Below are 20,337 nucleotides of genomic sequence, written 5' to 3' on the forward strand. Positions count from 1 at the left end.
ACTGGTTCTTCTGATTTTCACACAGGATACCATGTTGAGACATTCTCTACATCCAGAGAGCAACAGCAGGAAGATCACAGAGCTACGAGGTCTCACCACTGCCCACATTGTGAGGAGATTTTCCCATTTCTATCAAAGCTAAAAATACACCTAAGAAAACACACAGGAGAGAAACCTTATTCCTGCTCTGACTGTGTGGCGAGTTTCTCTCAACTTTCCGACTTAAAATCACATGAACGTATACATACAGGGGAGAAGCCTTACGTCTGCCCTGACTGTGGAAAACGTTTTAAAACATACGCTCAGCTAAAAGTTCATCAGAGAACACACACAGGAGAGAAGCCGTACGTCTGCCCTGACTGTGGAACTAGTTTCTCTACACTTTCCAACTTAAAAACACATGAACGTATACACACAGGAGAGAAGCCTTACGTCTGCCCTGACTGTGGAACTAGTTTCTCTCACCCTTCCACCTTAAAATCACATGAACGTATACACACAGGAGAGAAGCCTTTCTTCTGCTCTGACTGTGGGGCGAGTTTCTCTCAACGTACCAACTTAAAAAGACACCAACGTAAACACACAGGAGAGAAGCCTTACGTCTGCTCTGACTGTGGAAAATGTTTTAAAACATTATATGAGCTAAAATCTCATCAGAGAACACACACAGGAGAGAAGCCTTACGTCTGCCCTGACTGTGGAACTAGTTTCTCTCACCCTTCCACCTTAAAATCACATGAACGTATACATACAGGGGAGAAGGCATACTCCTGCTCTGAATGTGGAAAATGTTTTAAAACAGCAACTGAGCTAAAACTTCACCAGAGAACACACACAGGAGAGAAGCCTTTCTTCTGCCCTGACTGTGGAACTAGTTTCTCTCATATTTCCAACTTAAAATCACATGCACGTATACATACAGGGGAGAAGGCATACTCCTGCTCTGAATGTGGAAAATGTTTTAAAACAGCAACTGAGCTAAAACTTCACCAGAGAACACACACAGGAGAGAAGCCTTACTTCTGCTCTGACTGTGGAATTAGTTTCTCTCAACTTTCCAACTTAAAAATACATGAACGTATACACACAGGAGAGAAGCCTTACTTCTGCTCTGACTGTGGAATTAGTTTCTCTCAACTTTCCAACTTAAAAACACACCAACATATACACACAGGAGAGAAGCCTTACTTCTGCTCTGACTGTGTAAAATGCTTCAAAACATCAACTCAGCTAAAAGGTCATAAGAGAACACACACAGGGGAGAAAAAAGTTAATCAGAGAACACAGGCCTGAGAGAAGCCTGCTTACGTCTGCTCTGACTTTTGGGTGAGTTTCTCTCACCATAGAAACTTAACACACCAATGTATAGACTATAGACGTCGAGCCAAAGGCTGCGTGTTTGAATCTCATCAAGGAGGACTTTAGCATTTAGCTAATTAGCAACTTTGCAACTTCTTACAAATTTTTAGCTATGTTAGCATGTTAGCTTAGCATGCAACTACTTAGCATGTTAGCTAACCTTTCCCCTAAACCCATTTAACTCTACCTTAAACCCCTCACCCCTAACCTAGCTAACGTTAGCAACAACAAATTGGAATTCGTAACATATCATACATATTACAAGTTCGTAACATATTGTATGAATAGCAATGCGTAACATAACATATGAATTGTAATTCTTAACATCTGATATGTCCTACAAGTCGTATTATACTGAACAACAATCTAAACGCAACAATTTCAAAGATTTACAGTTCGTATAAGGATGTCAGTCAATTGAAATAAATGAGGCCCTAATCTATGGATTTCACATGACTGGGCAGGGGCTCAGCCATGGGTGGGACTTTGGAGAGTATAGGCCCACTTGGGAGCCAGGCCCAGCCAATCAGGATGACTTTTTCCCCACAAAAGGTCTTTATTACAGACAGAAATACTACTCAGCCCCCTCCCAGACAATCCTGCAGGTGAAGAGGTCCTGGGCTGCCGTGGTTACATGTGATCTGCAGTTGTGAGGCCTGTTGGATGTACTGCCAAATTCTCTAAAAGGACTTTAGAGGTGTCTTATGGTAGAGATATAAATATTGAGTTCTCTGGCAACAGCTCTGGTGGACATTCCTGCATTCATCATGACAATTGCACATTCCCTAAACTTGAGACATATGTGACATTGTGTTGTGTGGCCTTTTATTGTCCCCCAGCACAAGGTGCACCTGTGTAATGATAATGCTGTTTTATCAGCATCTTGATATGCCACACCTATCAGGTGGATGGATTATCTTGACAAAGGCTGAAATGCTCATTAACAGGGATATAAACAAAGTTGTGCACAACATTTGAGAGACATTAGCTTTTTGTGCATATGGAACATTGCTGGATTTTTTTATTTCAGCTTATGAAACCAAGACTTTAAACATGTTTAGTTTATATTTTAGTTTATTTACTGTGATAGTCCAAACATACTAAATGGAGTGGCACTGGTGTTTTTTGTATAATATAAAACGTTTTGCTCTGAGACCAGATTGTCCCTCTGCAGTATTCTGTGGGAAGGAGCTAGTATACCCTTTTTAATTGTTTTTATTGAACCTTTGTTTAACTAGGCAAGTCAGTTAAGAACAAATTCTTATTTACAATGGTGGCCTAGGAACAGTGGGTTCAGATTTTTACCTTGTCAGCTCGGGGATTCGATCTAGCAACCTTTTGGTTACTGGCCCAATGCTCTAACCACTAGGCTACCTTCCACCCCTAACATGTATCAGATATAGATGGTGTGATGATCACTTTTCACCATTAGTTTGGGGGGGATTGTTTTACAACTTTATTTAATGATACACAGTTTATGAAATGAATACATGTGTTTATTCATTATCTTTAAAGCTAGATGAGTTATTTTAGTTACTGATCATGAATGTGTTTGGATAACTGCATTGAATCAAACTTTATTGATCTACCAATGAAAAATAAAGTTACATGAATATGTACTGGTCAACCTCTTCTTCTCTTTAGTATTCAGTTCTTCATATTAGATCTGACAGTATGAATGGTTCTTATGGTTGTATTCGGTTCTTCATATTAGATCTGACAGTATGAATGGTTCTTATGGTTGTATTCAGTTCTTCATATTAGATCTGACAGTATGAATGGTTCTTGTGGTTGTATTTAGTTCTTCATATTAGATCTGACAGTATGAATGGTTCTTATGGGCTGAGTGCCTGGAGTGTTTTTGTATGACTACAGTCAGGAGTTCTCTCTGACCCTGTGATGTCACCAGCACATTAAGTACATTCATCTTAAGATAGCCAGGTGAGACAACCACATATCACAGTAAATACATTTCTCCTCAATTAGTCAGTGTCACATTATTATTTGTATTTTGGGGGGGGGGGTATTCTTTAAAGACGTAGGGTTTCAGACCTTTTCGGGCAGATGGGCAGGGACTCTGCTGTCCTAGCATCAGAGGGAAGCTGGTGCCACCATTGGGGTGCCAGGACAGAGAAGTGCTTAGACTGGGCTGAGAGGGAGCTTGACCTCCTGTAGCAGTGGGACGGCCATGAGACCAGAGGTGGCAGAACTGAGTGCTCAGGTTGGGATACAGGGTTTGAGCATAGCCTGAAGGTAGAGATGGGGCTGTTCTTCTTGCTGCACCGTAAGTAAACACCATTGTCTTGTAGTGGATGTGAGCTTCGGCTGGAAGCCAGTGGAATGTACGGAGGAGCAGGGTGACATGGGGGAACTTGGGAAGGTTAAACACCCAGATGGACTGCAGTGTTCTAGATAAGTTCAGTGGCGACCCATCATTCAGGGCAGGTGAGCCACCTGTTTTGAGCCCCACAGTTTTAGCGATAATGTGAGGGAAAAAATGATCTGTTAGCAAAAAATGTTAAAAACCCCCCACATATAATTGAGTTATTGATAAAGCCGCATACAAACATGGTCTCTTTTTTGTTTTCTTGAGTAAGGCAGCTCCAAAATGCAGGTCTTTCAGCCTAGCTCATTGCTTTCTGTGGAGGTGGGGCAACCCAGCAGAAAATACGGAGCTTTGCGCCGTGATTTGCTCAGTGTTCTGTCATTCATGGGGACAATACAACACTGCCAAGCCTAAGGGTAGAACTTGAAAATTCAAGCCCCGTGGGTGCTGCCATAGAGTTACATTAGAAGTGCCCATCCAAGAAGGCTCAAGGTCATTGTACACAGATAAAATAACGTCAAATCATGTGATATCTACAGTCGCTTTGATTGGACTGATCATGTCAACATCATACTTTCAAAATCTGAGCTAGCAGTCATCATCATGAATCAAGTCGACAATCTACTGGCAAATCCTTTTTAGTCTTTGTCATATGAAGAGAAATAATGAGAAATTATAGATTAAACGTATCGGTTCTCATCGGCCATTGGACATAAACATTACAAAACAAGTTGGAAATTGCAAATTCAACAATGAGTGGTTTGTCAAGGAATCAGTGGCTAACTGCAAGCTTTGCAAAGCAATCATTAGCCTGCTATTCAGTGGAGTGGCTGTGTGGTCTCAAGTCTAAGATTAAGGGGCTCTTTTCCCAGTTTAAAATTGTAAACATTTAACATAACGTCTGAGGCTGCCAGAGGGAAGAATAATTGATGACAAACGAACGCTCAACACCCCTTGACTACGGCCGGTGTCAGTAAACTTCGGCAAAAAAAGCGTAATGAAATTGTTGCCTTTAGCTCAGTTAAAGTCACCAATGCTTTGGATAACATGAACACAGCCTAACCAGCTCTGCTAAGGCAAGTAAAATGGTCAGAGTTCTCTCATTTGTAGTGGAAGTAGCTAGCAAGCTAGCCAATGTTAACCAGTTAGCTTAAATGCTTGACTGCCGTTGTGAGGTCAGAACGCTTGAATCAACCCTACTCCTCCGCCAGAGCGTCCAGTGTGGCTCTGAACGCTCCGAGAGCGATACGAACTGACAATCTGACAACGCTCTGAATTTACGAACGCCCAAGCACACTCTGGCACTCCAGATTAAATTTAAGATCACACCCATCATTTACAAACAAAGCATTTGTGTTTAGTGAGTCCGCCAGATCAGATGCAGTAGGGATGCGTGAATTGAACAATTTTCCTGTCCTGCTAATCATTCAACATCTAACGAGTGCTTTTGGGTGTCAGGGAAAATGTATGGAGTAGAAAGTACATTATTTTCTTTCGGAATGTAGTGGAGTAAAAGTAGAAGTTGTCAAAAATATCAAAAGTAAAGTACATTTACCCCCAAAAACTACTTACGTAGTACTTAAAATATTTGTACTTAAGTACTTTACACCACTGATTGCAGTGAATACTGACTGAAGATGTTCCTCCCTACGAGGCCCATGAGACTGTGTAGGGATGTGATTTGAATAGGACTGTGACTGAAGGAGTGGGATGTTTTTATTTTTGTATTTTGTTTTGATGTCGTTGCTTCTGCAATGGACATGTATTTATTTCTACAGTTTACTAACCGTACAGTAGGTGGCGGTAGACACGTTATATTTGTGTAAATGTCAGTATACCAGAGAAGAAGATGACGATGTTGCACTGTCGTAGAGAGGGAACAGGAAGTTCCGGGTAGAAAACGACTGAACTGTGTTATGTTGATAGTGGTTGTGTCCGTTTCAACTGTATTATTGTAGGTATGTAATAGCACGTTTAAACTTTCTAATGTCGAAAGAATAAATAATATGCTAGGTAACAAATCAAATCCGTCAAGGTATTATCACGTTTGGTAAAGGTTTTAATTGTATGTGTTATTTTGGGGTCAAACCGAGTGAGTGAAGAACGTGATTAAAAAAGATTTTACAAGTCACTTAGGTAGACTTTGGGTTTGTCTGAGTGTATGTACATAATTTCGTCAAAGTAATTTCATAAAGATTCCACTTTTTTGAGTTCGTTTTAACACGTTCTTGGTTTTGTGTGAAATGTTGTTTATGAGCTGGTAAATAGCCTCGTCCGAACCGTCCTGATCTCGCGAGTTTACATACACTGTTTCGTTATTAATGTAAGCTCGCGAAATCAGGATGGTTCGGAAGTCAAATGGCGGCGTCAACGGTTTCGGTCGTCTCTCTAGGCCACAGGTGTCAAACTCATTCCACGGGGGGCCGAGTGTCTGCGGGTTTTCGCTCCTCCCTTGTACTTGATTGATGAATTAACATCACTAATTAGTTAGGAACTCCCCACACCTGGTTGTCTAGGGCTTTATTGAAAGGAAAAACCAAAAACCTGCAGACACTAGGCCCTCCATGGAATGAGTTTGACACCCCTGCTCTAGGCGTTTGCTCGTGGTGAAATGGCGACACGAGGCTGTGTGATGGAGTGTCAAAATAGAGGGAAGCTAACTGAAGTTATCCTTCACCATTTGGAGAGTGTGTCCAACTGCATGGAATGGCGTCGATTAATGCGGATGAATCGGAGCACGTATCAAACTCATTCCATGGAGGACCAAGTGTCTGCGGGTTTTCGCTCCACCCTTGTACTTGATTAATTAATTAATGTCACTAATTAGTAAGGAACTCCCCTCATCTGATTGTCTAGGTTTTAATTGAAAGGAAAAAAATAAAACCCGCGGAGACTCGGTCCTCAATGGAATGAGTTTGACACTCCTGAAACAATGGAAATGGAGAGAGTTTGAGAAGCAACAGCTGTGCTGGAATGCGATCAATGTGGGGGACAGTTGTGATGATACGGAGCGGGAGGATGAGGGCCTAGTATGTGAATGGTCTGTAGTGGAAGAACAGAGATAATGGTACTGGAAGCAGTGGTGCATGTAGTATAGAAACTCTAAAGAGGCCCAAGGTAGGGAGCTAGAGTAATAATGTGTCACAGTGGAAAGTTGGGATGGTGTTTGAGGAGACAACAGGGCCTCATTTACACCCTATCTGATAAACCAAGGCCATAAAAAGAGAGATGAAGTTAAGATGGTAGATTGTTAATATCATGTGCTAGTCAGGTTCAGCAAGGGAAGATTCTTCAATTGGAAAATCATAATGGGACGAAGCTCAGAAGCCATGACCCTGGAGCTTATGCTAAATTGAAAGGAGTAATCTGAGGTCCCAATATCTATGTCCATGGATGATATTGTTAAAGAACATGTGAAGGAGACAGTGGTTGAAGCCTAAAGGTTGATCAGTAGGAAAGAGGGTTAAAGAAGTGAAAGCTTATCAGTGCTGTTGAGGTTTGAGAAGGTTTTGTCTGGAAAAGTACAGAATAGGATTCCTTAGCTTCCATGTCAGAGAATTTGACCCAGCCTCATCAATCAACCAATCAAATGTATTTATAAAGCCCTTCTTACATCAGCTGATGTCACAAAGTGCTTTACAGAAACCCAGCCTAAAACCCTAAACAGCAAGGTGTAGAAGCACAGTGGCTAGGGAAACCTCTCTAAAAAGGCCAGAACCTAGGAAGAAACCTTGAGAGGAACCAGGCTATGAGGGGTGGCCAGACCTCTTCTGGCTGGAGATTATAACAGAAAATGGCCAAGATGTTCAAATGTTCATAGATGACAAGCAGTGTCAAATAATAATAATCACAGTGGTTGTCGAGGGTGCAACAGGTCAGCACCTCAGGAGTAAATGTCAGTTGGCTTTTCATAGCCGATCATTCAGAGTATCTCTACCGCTCCTGCTGTCTCTAGAGAGTTGAAAACAGCACGTCTGGTGAACAGGTCAGGCTTCCATAGCCGCAGGCAGAACAGTTGAAACTGGAGCAGCAACGGAGAATCATCACGGTGTTTTTAAATGCCAAAGAATGGGACATGTAGCTGTTGAGTGAAAATATGTGCCAAGTGGCTGGTCCTGTAGTAAGAGGACCTACTGTCAGACTGATGGAGCTTCCATGGCTGGTCCCGTAGTAAGAGGACCTACTGTCAGACTGATGGAGCTTCCATGGCTGGTCCCGTAGTAAGAGGACCTACTGTCAGAACTGGTCTTTCTACTAGTCCTGACATGGTTTCGAGGGCTGTTCAGAAATCTTGCACCCATAAATACGCTGTGACAAAGGATACTTTAATATTGAATAAAATATACTTCATAGCTTTCATTGGTAAGGTTATCAACAACTTGGATTGTGTAAAGCAGAAATACCAGGTTGAAAATTATCTTGTAAACTGCAGCAGAGTTGTTGGGGGTAACAGATGTTACTGTCGGTATGGTTTTTGATAAGCTGGATAACCTGGGGGTGGATTGTTTCAGCATGATATAGACCCCAATGTGGGGGTGTGGGAGGGTTTTTGGGGAAGGGGAGGGTGTGGTAGAAGTTAATAAGGATTTATTGGTTTATTTTCTTTGTACAGAATTAGACAGACATGGACCTTAAATGTTTGTTTGCGGACCGCCATGATACCATAGGAGGTCTGCATCAACGGACTTCAGTACAGGTAGTGCCTCATCAGAGAGAGAACATTTCAGTTGCTCTACAGTTTTGAAGCTGAATGTAATGATTATCAGTCCTTTACATGTGTACTAATATTCAGACACATTCAGTTGTTTCTATATTTATCTATAATTCAGGGTTTTCACACGGGGCTTCAAGTAAATAAATATTAGTGATTGAAAAAGTACTTAAGTCCTTGAATTTGACTTGCCACTGTACGATCCCTGATAATTCTTACTATGGTGTGAACGGGAAATACAATTGGTTTTTGTGAGTGAAATAATACAGTGAAGACAAGGTTATTCAGGAAAATAGTACATAGTGCTGCCTGAAACATACTGCAACCTTGTACTAAATGGTTTTTGACTCTTATGTGAATTTAGGAAATCTACTATAGATTAAGTGCTCTTATGTTGTGCAATTTAAAATGTGTACTTTGTGTCTAATGTGAATGAATGTTTTATCAAGGATTAGCTACCTGATCTACTGAAATTAGATAATTGAACAAGAAAAGAGAGAAAATATTTTTACAGAATAAAGTGCCAGAACTGTCAAGAAAATAACTTTAGTGTCCGTTTCTCTTTATTACTACAGGCCGACTCAGATTAAGTCTGAGGCCGGTAACATCAACAGTGAGGACAAACCCAGCCTGCCTCTCTCCTTCCACACTGAGTAGAAACCTACAGTCACTGGGTCCTGATTGTGACAGTGGAGCCCAGTTTGCACTGCAGGATTCAGAGATGGCATCAGTGAAGCTGGAAGACTGCAGTCAAACACTGGAGCTGAATGTCAACATTAAAGATGAAGAAGAAGAGGAGGAGAAGATTAGAACAACTGTTAGTCATGGTAAGAGCAGGTTCTCTCTATAAGTTATCTTCATAAATTAGACCTCCATAAGTTATGACCAGTCTATTGCTAGGTTGAATTCTGTAATTCTGACCTCACACATCCCTGAAAACCTCAAGACTTCACTGCGAGGCAAAACTTTGTAAAACTTGTACGCCTGCCTTTGCCCACACATTGTCTCAAGAACGTTGAAAATGTTTAATACCCTCAATCACCAAGTTAGGCATACCTCATTTCAACATAGGCCGTGGCATCATCACTGTCAATATTGAATTTTATTTCTTTGCGTTTTACCAGTGAAATGACCAAGCTGTTTCTGCATGCCAATCGTTCGATCTCAATCAATTTCATGGGATTATGCATTTAAATCTTCTTGAATTACTGTTTGGTAAGCAAATTAGAGCAGATGGTGTTAAATTATATAGACTTCCTGTATTTTGTTTTAATCAAAGCACATTCTGCCTAATGGCGCGCTGTTGAGTTTGAGACGATTCAGCAAACCATTCTAAAATCTCGTAAGAAATGAGGTGTTGTTTTTGTTGTAACAGTAATGTTATGCTATAATATTTGGTTATGTGGACTACTAATTAATCATTAGGTGATCGTCCAAGACATTGATCTACCTTTACTAAACAAACACCATTGTGGCGGCTCATCACTCTTGCAGCACTACACCCCTGCAGTCTGCTGCACCGAACTAGTGATTGATACTCACCTAGCCTACTCTTTTGTCTCACACAACATTTGGTGATGCAGAAACGAGAGAACATGTTTGGCTGTTTTTATGGAAATCTGGGAATATTTGGCCAAGGAAACATTTCTGGTTGGTCTCAAGGAATGTCACACAGGGAGACTTTTTAAAACAGGATTGAGTGAAGTAGCAGCTAATGCTCATGGAGAGCCTCACAATGATTATTATTAACCTTTATTTAACTAGGCAAGTCAGTTAAGAACAAATTATTATTTACAATGACGGCCTACACCGGCCAAACCCGGACGACACTTGGCCAACTGTGCGCCGCCCTATGGGACTCCCAATCACGGCCGGTTGTGATACAGCCTGGAATCTAACCAGGGTGTCTGTAGTGAGGCCTCTAGCACTGAGATGCAGTACCTTAGACAGCTGTGCCACTCGATAGCTCATAAGTATGATGAAATTCCATCATCTTTCAGTCTAATAGGGCTATTTACTTCCTTTTGTAGCTCTTCACCAGCTCTTGTATGTTTATTGTACATAAATATAAACACAACATGCAACAATTTCAATGATTTTACCGAGTTACAGTTCATATAAGGGGCGGCAGGTAGCCTGGTGGTTAGAGCGTTGGGCCAGTAACCGAAAAGTTGCTGGATCGAATCCCTGAGCTGACAAGGTAAAAATCTGTCGTTCTGCCCCTGGACAATGCAGTTAACCCACTGTTCCCCGGAAGGCCATCATTGTTAGTAAGAATTGTTCTTAACTGACTTGCCTAGTTAAATAAAGGTTAAATCTAATTTAAAAAAAATATATATATATATAATAAGGACATCAGTCAATTGAAATGAATTAGGCCCTAACCTGTAGATTGCACGTAACTGGGCAGGGGTGCAGCCATGGGTGGGCCTTGGAAGGCATAGGCCCACCCACTTGGCAGCCAGACCCACCTCAGGTCCTGGGCTGACGTTGTTCCACGTGGTCTACGATTGTGAGGCCGGTTGTACGTACTGCCAAATACTCTAATACGACGTTGGAGGCAGCTTATGGTAGAGGGACGCTGTGTACTACTCCCTTCACAGAACAGCGCAAACTGGCTTTAACCAGAATAGAAAGAGGAGTGGGAGGCCCCGGTGCACAACTGGGCAAGAGGACAAGTACATTAGTGTCTAGTTTGAGAAACAGACGTCTCACAAGTCCTCAACTGGCAGCTTAATTAAATAGTACACGCAAAACAACAGTCTCAACGTCAACTGTGAAGAGGTGACTCCGGGATGCTGGCCTTCTAGACACTATTCTGGTTAGAGCCAGTTTGCGCTGTTCTGTGAAGGGAGTAGTACACAGCGTTGTACGAGATCTTCAGCCGTTTCCAGCTACAATAGTCATTTACAACATTAACAATGTCTACACTGTATTTCTGATCAATTTGACATTATTTGAATGGACAAAAATATGTGCTTTTCTTTCAAAAACAAGGACATTTGTAAATGACTCCAATCTTTAGAATTTATTCATTTATTTCACCACTAGTGGTAGTGTATTTATTTGTATTATTATAAAAAAAATTACCTTTATTTAACTTCCTTAGCATTCTGGTTATTGTCCGGAATTCCGGATGACTGACGTGCCCAAAGTAAACTGCCTGTAAACTGGCCAGAAGCTAGGATATGCATATACTAGATAGCATTGGATAGAAAACACTTTGACGTTTCTAAAACTGTTAAAATAATGTCTGTGACTATAACAGAACTGATATGGCACGAAAATCCACCCGGAATGTTTATTTTTTGAGGTCACAGGTTTTTTCAGTGCTTGCCTATGGGATATACAAATAGATAGGACCCAGATTGCAGTTCCTATGGCTTCCACTAGATGTCAACAGTCTTTAGAATGGGTTTCAGGTATTTGTAGTTTTTCCAAGGTGTCCCCCATTAGAAAAGTAGTCATGTTGCGTGCATCAACGACAGTGCGCTCTTCGTTATTTATCTACGCTATTAAACACACTATTCTCTGTCTAAATATTAATGTTTACTTAGATATTAGAATACCTGAGGATTAATTAGAAACATCGTTTGACTTGTTTGGACAAACTTTACTGGTAACTTTTTGGATTCGTTTGTGTGCATGTTGAACGAGTGACTTACTGAATCAAGCGCGCCATCTAAACTGACATTTTTGGGATATGATGAAGGACTTTATCGAACAAAACGACCATTCGTTGTGTAGCTGGGACCCTTGGGATTGCAATCAGAGGAAGATCTTCAGAGGTAAGTGATTTATTTAATTGCTGTCTGTGATTTTGTGACGCCTGTGCTGGTTGAAAAAGTATTTTGACGTGGGGCGCTGTCCTCAGATAATTGCATGGTATGCTTTCTCTGTAAAGCCTTTTTCAAATCTGAAAACGCAGTTGGATTAACAAGAAGCTTTTAAATTATGTAAGACACTTGTATTTTCATGAATGTTTAATATTACGATTTTTGTATTTTGAATTTTGCGCTCTGCAATTTCACCGGATGTGGTCGTAGGTGTCCCACTAGCGTTTGGACATGCGCCCAAACAGGTTAACGAGGCAATTCAGTTAGGAACAAATTCTTATTTTCAATGACGGCCTAGAAACAGTGGGTTAACTGCCTTAGTCAGGGGAGAACAACAGATTTTTACCTTGTCAGCCCTGGGATTCAATCTTGCAACTCTTCGGTTGCTCTAACCACTAGGCTACCTGTCAACCGGTATGGCCAGAAGAGGACTGGTCACCGCTCTGAGCCTGGTTCCTCTCTCGGTTTCTTCCTAGGTTCCTGCTGTCTAGGGAGTTTTTTTTGTGGCCACTGTGCTTCTACATCTGCATTGCTTGCTCTTTGGGGATTTTAGGCTGGGTTTCTGTTCAGCACTTTGTGACAACTACTGATGTAAAAAGGGCTTCATAAACTACATTTGATTGACATGTATATCACACCAACTGACTGGTTCTTCTGATTTTCACACAGGATACCATGTTGAGACATTCTCTACATCCAGAGAGCAAAAGCAGGAAGATCAGAGAGCTAAGAGGTCTTATCACTGCCCACATTGTGAAGAGATTTTCCCGTTTCTATCAAAGCTAAAAATACACCTAAAAATACACACAGGAGAGAAGCCTTACTCCTGCTCTGACTGTGGAAAATGCTTCAAAACATCAATGGTGCTAAAACTTCATCAGAGAACACACACAGGAGAGAAGCGTTATTCCTGCTCTGACTGTGTAAAACGTTTTAAAACATAAAATGAGCTAAAAGCTCATCAGAGAACACACACAGGAGAGAAGCCTTACGTCTGCTCTGACTGTGGAACTAGTTTCTCTCAACTTTCCCACTTAAAATCACATGAACGTAGACATACAGGTGAAAAGCCTTACGTCTGCTCTGACTGTGGGGCGAGTTTCTCTCGTCTGGGCACCTTAAAAACACACCAACGTATACACACAGGAGAGAAGCCTTACTCCTGCTCTGACTGTGGAAAATGCTTCACAACGTCAACTGATCTAAAAGTTCATCAGAGAACACATACAGGAGAGAAGCCTTACTCCTGCTCTGACTGTGGAAAATGTTTTAAAACATCAAAAGAGCTAAAAGTTCATCAGAGAACACACACAGGAGAGAAGCCTTTCGTCTGCTCTGACTGTGGGAAATGCTTCACAACATCAACTGATCTAAAATTTCATCAGAGAACACACACAGGAGAGAAGCCTTACTCCTGCTCTGACTGTGGAAAATGTTTTAAAACATCAAATAAGCTTAAAGTTCATCAGAGAACACACACAGGAGAGAAGCCTTACGTCTGCTCTGACTGTGGAACTAGTTTCTCTCAACTTTCCAACTTAAAATCACATGAACGTATACATACAGGAGACAAGCCATACTCCTGCTCTGACTGTGGAAAATGCTTCAAAACATCAACTGTGCTAACAGTTCATCAGAGAACAGACACAGGAGAGAAGCCTTATTCCTGCTCTGACTGTGGAAAATGTTTTAAAACATCAAATAAGCTTAAAGTTCATCAGAGAACACACACAGGAGAGAAGCCTTACGTCTGCTCTGACTGTGGAACTAGTTTCTCGCAACTTTCCAACTTAAAATCACACCAACGTATACATACAGGGGAGAAGCCATACTCCTGCTCTGACTGTGGAAAATGCTTCAAAACATCAACTAAGCTAGAAGTTCATCGGAGAACACGTACAGGAGAAAAGCCTTACTCCTGTTCTGACTGTGGGGTGAGTTTCTCTCGACTGGATACCTTAAAAACACAACAACATATACATAAAAGAGAGAAGCCATACCCCTGCTCTGTTTGTGTAAAATGCTTCAAAAATCAACCGAGCTAATAGTTCATCAGAGAACACACACAGGAGAGAAGCCTTATTACTGCTCTGACTGTGTAAAATGCTTCACAACATCAACTAAGCTAGAAGTTCATCAGAGAACACACACAGGAGAGAAGCCTTACTCCTGCTCTGTGGAAGGGTGGGCGTGTAACTCAAACTTCTAGCCAAAGGCTGCTGTGTTTAGAATCTCGTCAAGGAGGACTTTAGCATTTTAGCTAATTAGCAACTTTGCAACTACTTACTACCTTTTAGCTATTACTTAGCATGTTAGCTTAGCATGCAACTACTTAGTATGTTAGCTAACCTTTCCCCTAAAACCATTTAACCCCTCACCCAGCTAACGTTAGCAACAACAAATTGGAATTCGTAACATATCATACATATTACAAGTCCGTAACATATTGTATGAATAGCAATGCGTAAAATAACATAAAAATTGTAATTCGTAACATACGATACGTCCTACAAGTCGTATTATACTTAACAACAATCTAAACGCAACAATTTCAAAGATTTATAGTTCGTATAAGGAAATCAGTCATTTTAAATAAATGAGTCCCTAATCTATGGATTTCACATGACTGGGCAGGGGCTCAGCCATGGGTGGGACTTGGGAGGGCATAGACTCACTTGGGAGCCAGGCCCATCCAATCAGCATGAGTTTTTCCCCACCAAATGTCTTGATTACAGACAGAAATACTACTCAGCCCCCTCCCAGACAATCCTGCAGGTGAAGAGGTCCTGGGCTGCCGTGGTTACATGTGATCTGCAGTTGTGAGGCCGGTTGGATGTACTGCCAAATTCTCTAAAAGGACGTTAGAGGTGACTTATGGTAGAGATATAAATATTGAATTCTTTCCTGCAGTCATCATGACAATTGCACATTCCCTGAACTTGAGACATCTGTGACATTGTGTTGTGTGGCCTTTTATTGTCCCCCAGCACAAGGTGCACCTGGGTAATGATAATGCTGTTTTATCAGCATCTTAATATGCCACACCTGTCAGGTGGATGGATTATATTGACAAAGGCTGAAATGCTCACTAACAGGGATATAAACAAAGTTGTGCACAAGATTTGAGAGACATTAGCTTTTTCTGCATATGGAACATTGCTGGAATGTTTCATTTCATCTCATGAAAACAACACTTTACATGTTTAGTTTATATTTTCATTAAGTTTATATTGTTAGGCCAATGTAATGTAACCTAACATACTAAATGGAGTGGCACGGATGTTCTTATAATACGTTTTGCTCTGAGACCAGGTTGTCCCTCTGCAGTATTCTGTGGGAATGAGCTAGTAGACACTTCTTAAAAAAACACAAGAACTTTTGAACTAGGCAAGTCTGTTAAGAACAAATTCTCATTTACAATGATGGCCTAGGAACAGTGGGTTAACTGCCTTGTTCAGATGCAGAATAACAGATTTTTACCTTGTCTCCTCGGGGATTCGATCTAGCAACCTTTTGGTTACTGGCCCAACGCTCTAACCACTAGGCTACCTTCCGCCCCTAACATGTATCAGATAGAGATGGTGTGATGATCACTTTTCATCACTAGTTTGGGGGGATTGTTTTACAACTTTATTTAATGAGACACAGTTTATGAAATGAATACGTGTTTATTAATTGTCTTTAAAACTAGATGAGTTATTTTAGTTACTATTCATGAATGTGTTTGGATAACTGCATTGAAGCAAACTTTATTGATCTGCCAATGAAAAATAAAGTTACATGAATATGTACTTGTCAACCTCTTCTTCTCTTTAGTATTCAGTTCTTCATATTAGATCAAACAGTATGATTGGTTCTTATGGTTGTATTCAGTTCTTCATATTAGATCTGACAGTATGAATGGTTCTTATGGTTGTATTCAGTTCTTCATATTAGATCTGACAGTATGAATGGTTCTTGTGGGCCTAGTGCCGGGAGTGTTTTTGTATGACTACAGTCAGGAGTTCTCTCTGACCCTGTGTTGTCACCAGTACATTAAGTACATTCATCTTAAGATAGCCAGGTGAGACAACCACATATCACAGTAAATACATTTCTCCTCAATTAGTCAGTGTCACATTATTATTATTATTTGTATTAGTATTTTGAGGGGATACTCTTTAAAGACGTAGGGTTTCAGACCTTTTCGGGCAGATGGGCAGGGACTCTGCTGTCTTAGCATCAGAGGGAAGCTGGTGCCAGGACAGAGAAGTGCTTTGACTGGGCTGAGAGGGAGCTTGACCTCCTGTAGCAGTGGGACGGCCATGAGACCAGGGGTGGCAGAACTGAGTGCTCGGGTTGGGATACAGGGTTTGAGCATAGCCTGAAGGTAGAGATGGGGCTGTTCTTCTTGCTGCACCGTAAGTAAACACCATTGTCTTGTAGTGGATGTGAGCTTCGACTGGAAGCCAGTGGAATGTACGGAGGAGCAGGGTAACATGGGGGAACTTGGGAAGGTTAAACACCCAGATGGACTGCAGTGTTCTAGATAAGTTCAGTGGCGACCCATCATTCAGGGCAGGTGAGCCACCTGTTTTGAGCCCCACAGTTTTAGCGATAATGTGAGGTAAAAAATGATCTGTTTGCAAAAAATGTTAAAAACCCCCCACATATAATTGAGTTATTAATAAAGCCGCATACAAACATGGTCTCTTTTTTATTTTCTTGAGTAAGGCAGCTCCAAAATGCAGGTGTTTCAGCCTAGCTCAGTGCTTTCTGTTGAGATGGGGCAAGCCAGCAGAAAATACGGAGCTTTGCGCCGTGATTGGCTCAGTGTTCTGTCATTCATGGGGACAATACAACACTGCCAAGCCTAAGGGTAGAACTTGGAAATTCAAGCCCCGTGGGTGCTGCCATAGAGTTACATTAGAAGTGCCCATCCAAGAAGGCTCAAGGTCATTGTACACAGATAAAATAACGTCAAATCATGTGATATCTACAGTCGCTTTGATTGGACTGATCATGTCAACATCATACTTTCAAAATCTGAGCTAGCAGTCATCATCATGAATCAAGTCGACAATCTACTGGCAAATCCTTTTTAATCTTTGTCATATGAAGAGAAATAATGAGAAATTATAGATTAAACGTATCGGTTCTCATCGGCCATTGGACATAAACATTACAAAACAAGTTGGAAATTGCAAATTCAACAATGAGTGGTTTGTCAAGGAATCAGTGGCTAACTGCAAGCTTTGCAAAGCAATCATTAGCCTGCTATTCAGTTGAGTGGCTGTGTGGTCCCAAGTCTAAGATTAAGGGGCTCTTTTCCTAGTTTAAAATTGTAAACATTCAACATTGGCCGTGCTGGCAATGAAGCTTGATTTGTGCCGCGCTCAAAACAACTTAACTCGGTACTGCAACATCTGACTTGAGTGAGTTCAAGACAACTGGGAACTCGGGGGGAAAAACAAGCTACGACTGAGAAAATAGGTTTTAAACTTTCATCCAACTCGGAATTGTGAATTGGGAACTCGGGCCTCTTTCTACAGCTACGACCTGAAGATCACTGACGTCATATTTTTTTTTGCTGAGTTCCCAGTTGTCTTGAAAGCACCATAAATCCAGAGAATGCCAGAGTTTGATGATAGAGTTTGATGACAAAATATGCCCACAAAGGACTGCAGTGCCTCCTTCTTGTTCAAGTGAGCACAACACAAGAAGTTGAGTCCAAAAATGTCTTGTCTGCTGCTGCATAAATCAAGTAACATGCCAGGGAGATGTGTATACTGTAGCTAAGAAAGTAATACTAAGTGTTTGTTGTGTTTTAAGATGTCAGTAGCCCATGTGCCTCACCCTAATAATTTGGTCTATTTTCACCTATTAATTTTGCCCACTGTTCTGACTTGGTGGTTCACATGTAGCCTATAACCTGTTTTATAGGAATATAATCATTGAATATTGTAAGGGTTTTCATTGTCTGCTTATATGCCCCTTTATTTATCCTACGGTTCTGACTTGGTGTACAATGCACTGTAAGAACGACCCATGTTCTGAATTCTGTTTCTTTGCATTTCAAAAGGGCTGTACAATAGGTATATTGACTGTCCATCCTAGCTCGCTCATTAATGTCTTAATCGAAATTACAGATGGCCTCTTATCCGCTTTTCGTCCCCTTATGCCATAGTTTGTACATCTCAATTGTCAGTAGAAATCACATTTGTTTAAGTAAGCCAGCCATGTTTTTTTTAAAGCAGTAAATGAGGCTGAATGAACTTTTCGATGCCAGACAAGGCTCTGTTGATAGCCAGGTGTAGCAGTGGTAAGTTGTTGGGTCAGCTTTATGTGGGACCTAGCAGTTTGTGGGCACCGTTATTGTGCAATTAATGTATTGTTTAGTATTGTGTTGTGTAGTGGCTTTGCTGGCATGCATCCCACTTTTTAATTTAATCATTATTAAACTAGTCAAGTCAGTTAAGAACAAATTCTTATTTACAATGACAGCCAACCCTGGCCAAACCCGGACGATGCTGGGCCAATTGTGCGCTTCCCTATGGGACTCACAATCACAGCCGGATGTGATTCTGCCTGGATTCGAACCAGAGACTGTAGTGATGTCTCTTGCACTGAGATGCAGTTTCTTAGACAGCTGTGCCACTCAGGAGCCCTTAAAAGGTTTGCGCCCAACGTGGGGCAGGAGTTTGACGGCAGAAGCAGGGAGTCCGGCCAACAGAGATTTGAGAAATGTTTTGGTACTCTTCCCCAGATCTGTGCCTCGCCACAAACCTGTCTCGGAGCTCGACGGACAATTTCTTTGACCTCATTGCTTGGTTTTTGCTCTGACATGCACTGTCAACTGTGGGACCTTATATAGACAGGTGTGTTCCTGTTCCAATCATGTCCAATCATTTGAATTTACCACAGGTGGATTCCAGTCAAGTTGTAGAAACATCTCAAGGATGATCAATGGAAACAGGATGCACTTGAGCTCAATTTTGAGTCTGAGAGCAAAGGGTCTGAATACTTTTTATATTTTTTTATATATATTTTTCTTTTTATAAATTTGCTAAAAAATGTGCTTTGTCATTATGGGGTATTGTGTGTATATTGATGAGGGGTAAAAAATGCATTTAATCTATTTTTGAATAAGGCTGTAACTTAACAAAATGTGGAAAAAGTCAAGGGCTCTTATATAATGCCCTGCATATGCTTTAAACTACAGATGTAAGGTTCTGAAATGGTAAACACAATGACATAATGGAAAATGCATGTCCAATGGTTATCTCTGTATTAGTATTATCCACATTAAAACACCTAGGAAGAGCAGTGGTTATCTCTGTATTAGTATTATCTTTGTATTACCAACATTAAAACACCTAGGTAGAGCAGTGGTTCTCTCGGTATTAATATTATCTTTGTATTACCCACATTAAAACACCTAGGTAGATCAGAGAGGACAGAGCATGTGGCTTTGTAACACACAGGTGTTTCATCTCCACACTGGGATGATTTTAACAGTGCAACGCCACACAGGCCTCATGCCTCTCAGGTAGGAGAGTACCAGCAATAAATGAATAAAAAACACAAAACTAATAAAGGAGCACACAGTGACCAACAATATATCCCTGGTGACAATACTTTCAACTGGCTCAGCTCACTGTTACAATACAGCACCACCAAATTCCATTTATTAAGTAACCATCTGTCTTATGTAACCATAAAAACATAATATATCACACTGTTTTGAGAGTCCAGGATTTATTTTTACTATGTTACATCTAGTCTATGAGACGAGGCTGCACCTTGACCTACATTATAAACACGCAGATCAAGAGGTGTGTTTTCCCTTCAGCATCTGCATGTGGCATAAGCTCACCCACCTCACAGCTTGAATCTAAAATAGTTCATAACTTTGGCTGTCAGTGATGGGAAAAAATCGGACTCTTAAGGCAATTACTTGAATAATTCAATGGATTTTTTATTTACAAACTTGATAACCAAATTGTCTTTTAAAAAAAATGTGACTTCGCTATGGGGCCATCAATGGGAATTGGGCCCTTCTTCAGCTGAACTGCAGTACGGAAAATGCCCTCTGAGCACAGTGGAAAGCATGCTTATAGACTGGA

General features: G+C 41.0%; 1 protein-coding gene, 1 long non-coding RNA gene and 1 pseudogene across 2 annotated transcripts; all 3 read left to right on the forward strand.

Moving 5' to 3' along the window:
* Positions 1–222: 222 nt before the first annotated feature.
* LOC120039199 (zinc finger protein 135-like) lies at positions 223–1,450 on the forward strand (the record flags this gene model as incomplete). The annotated part of the gene is made up of 1 exon (XM_038984693.1): positions 223–1,450. A coding segment is annotated over one exon (1,071 nt), but the record flags the coding sequence as incomplete, so codon positions are not given.
* A 4,141-nt stretch (positions 1,451–5,591) lies between these two features.
* Positions 5,592–9,020, forward strand: LOC120039201. Its single transcript, XR_005475329.1, has 3 exons — positions 5,592–5,643; positions 8,298–8,381; positions 8,972–9,020. It is a non-coding gene; the product is annotated as an uncharacterized LOC120039201 (long non-coding RNA).
* Positions 9,021–11,532: 2,512 nt separating this feature from the next.
* LOC120039208 lies at positions 11,533–14,533 on the forward strand (annotated as a pseudogene).
* The last annotated feature ends 5,804 nt before the right edge of the window (positions 14,534–20,337 follow it).

Source organism: Salvelinus namaycush, unplaced genomic scaffold (assembly GCF_016432855.1).
Source record: "Salvelinus namaycush isolate Seneca unplaced genomic scaffold, SaNama_1.0 Scaffold26, whole genome shotgun sequence".
Lineage (NCBI taxonomy): Eukaryota > Metazoa > Chordata > Actinopteri > Salmoniformes > Salmonidae > Salvelinus > Salvelinus namaycush.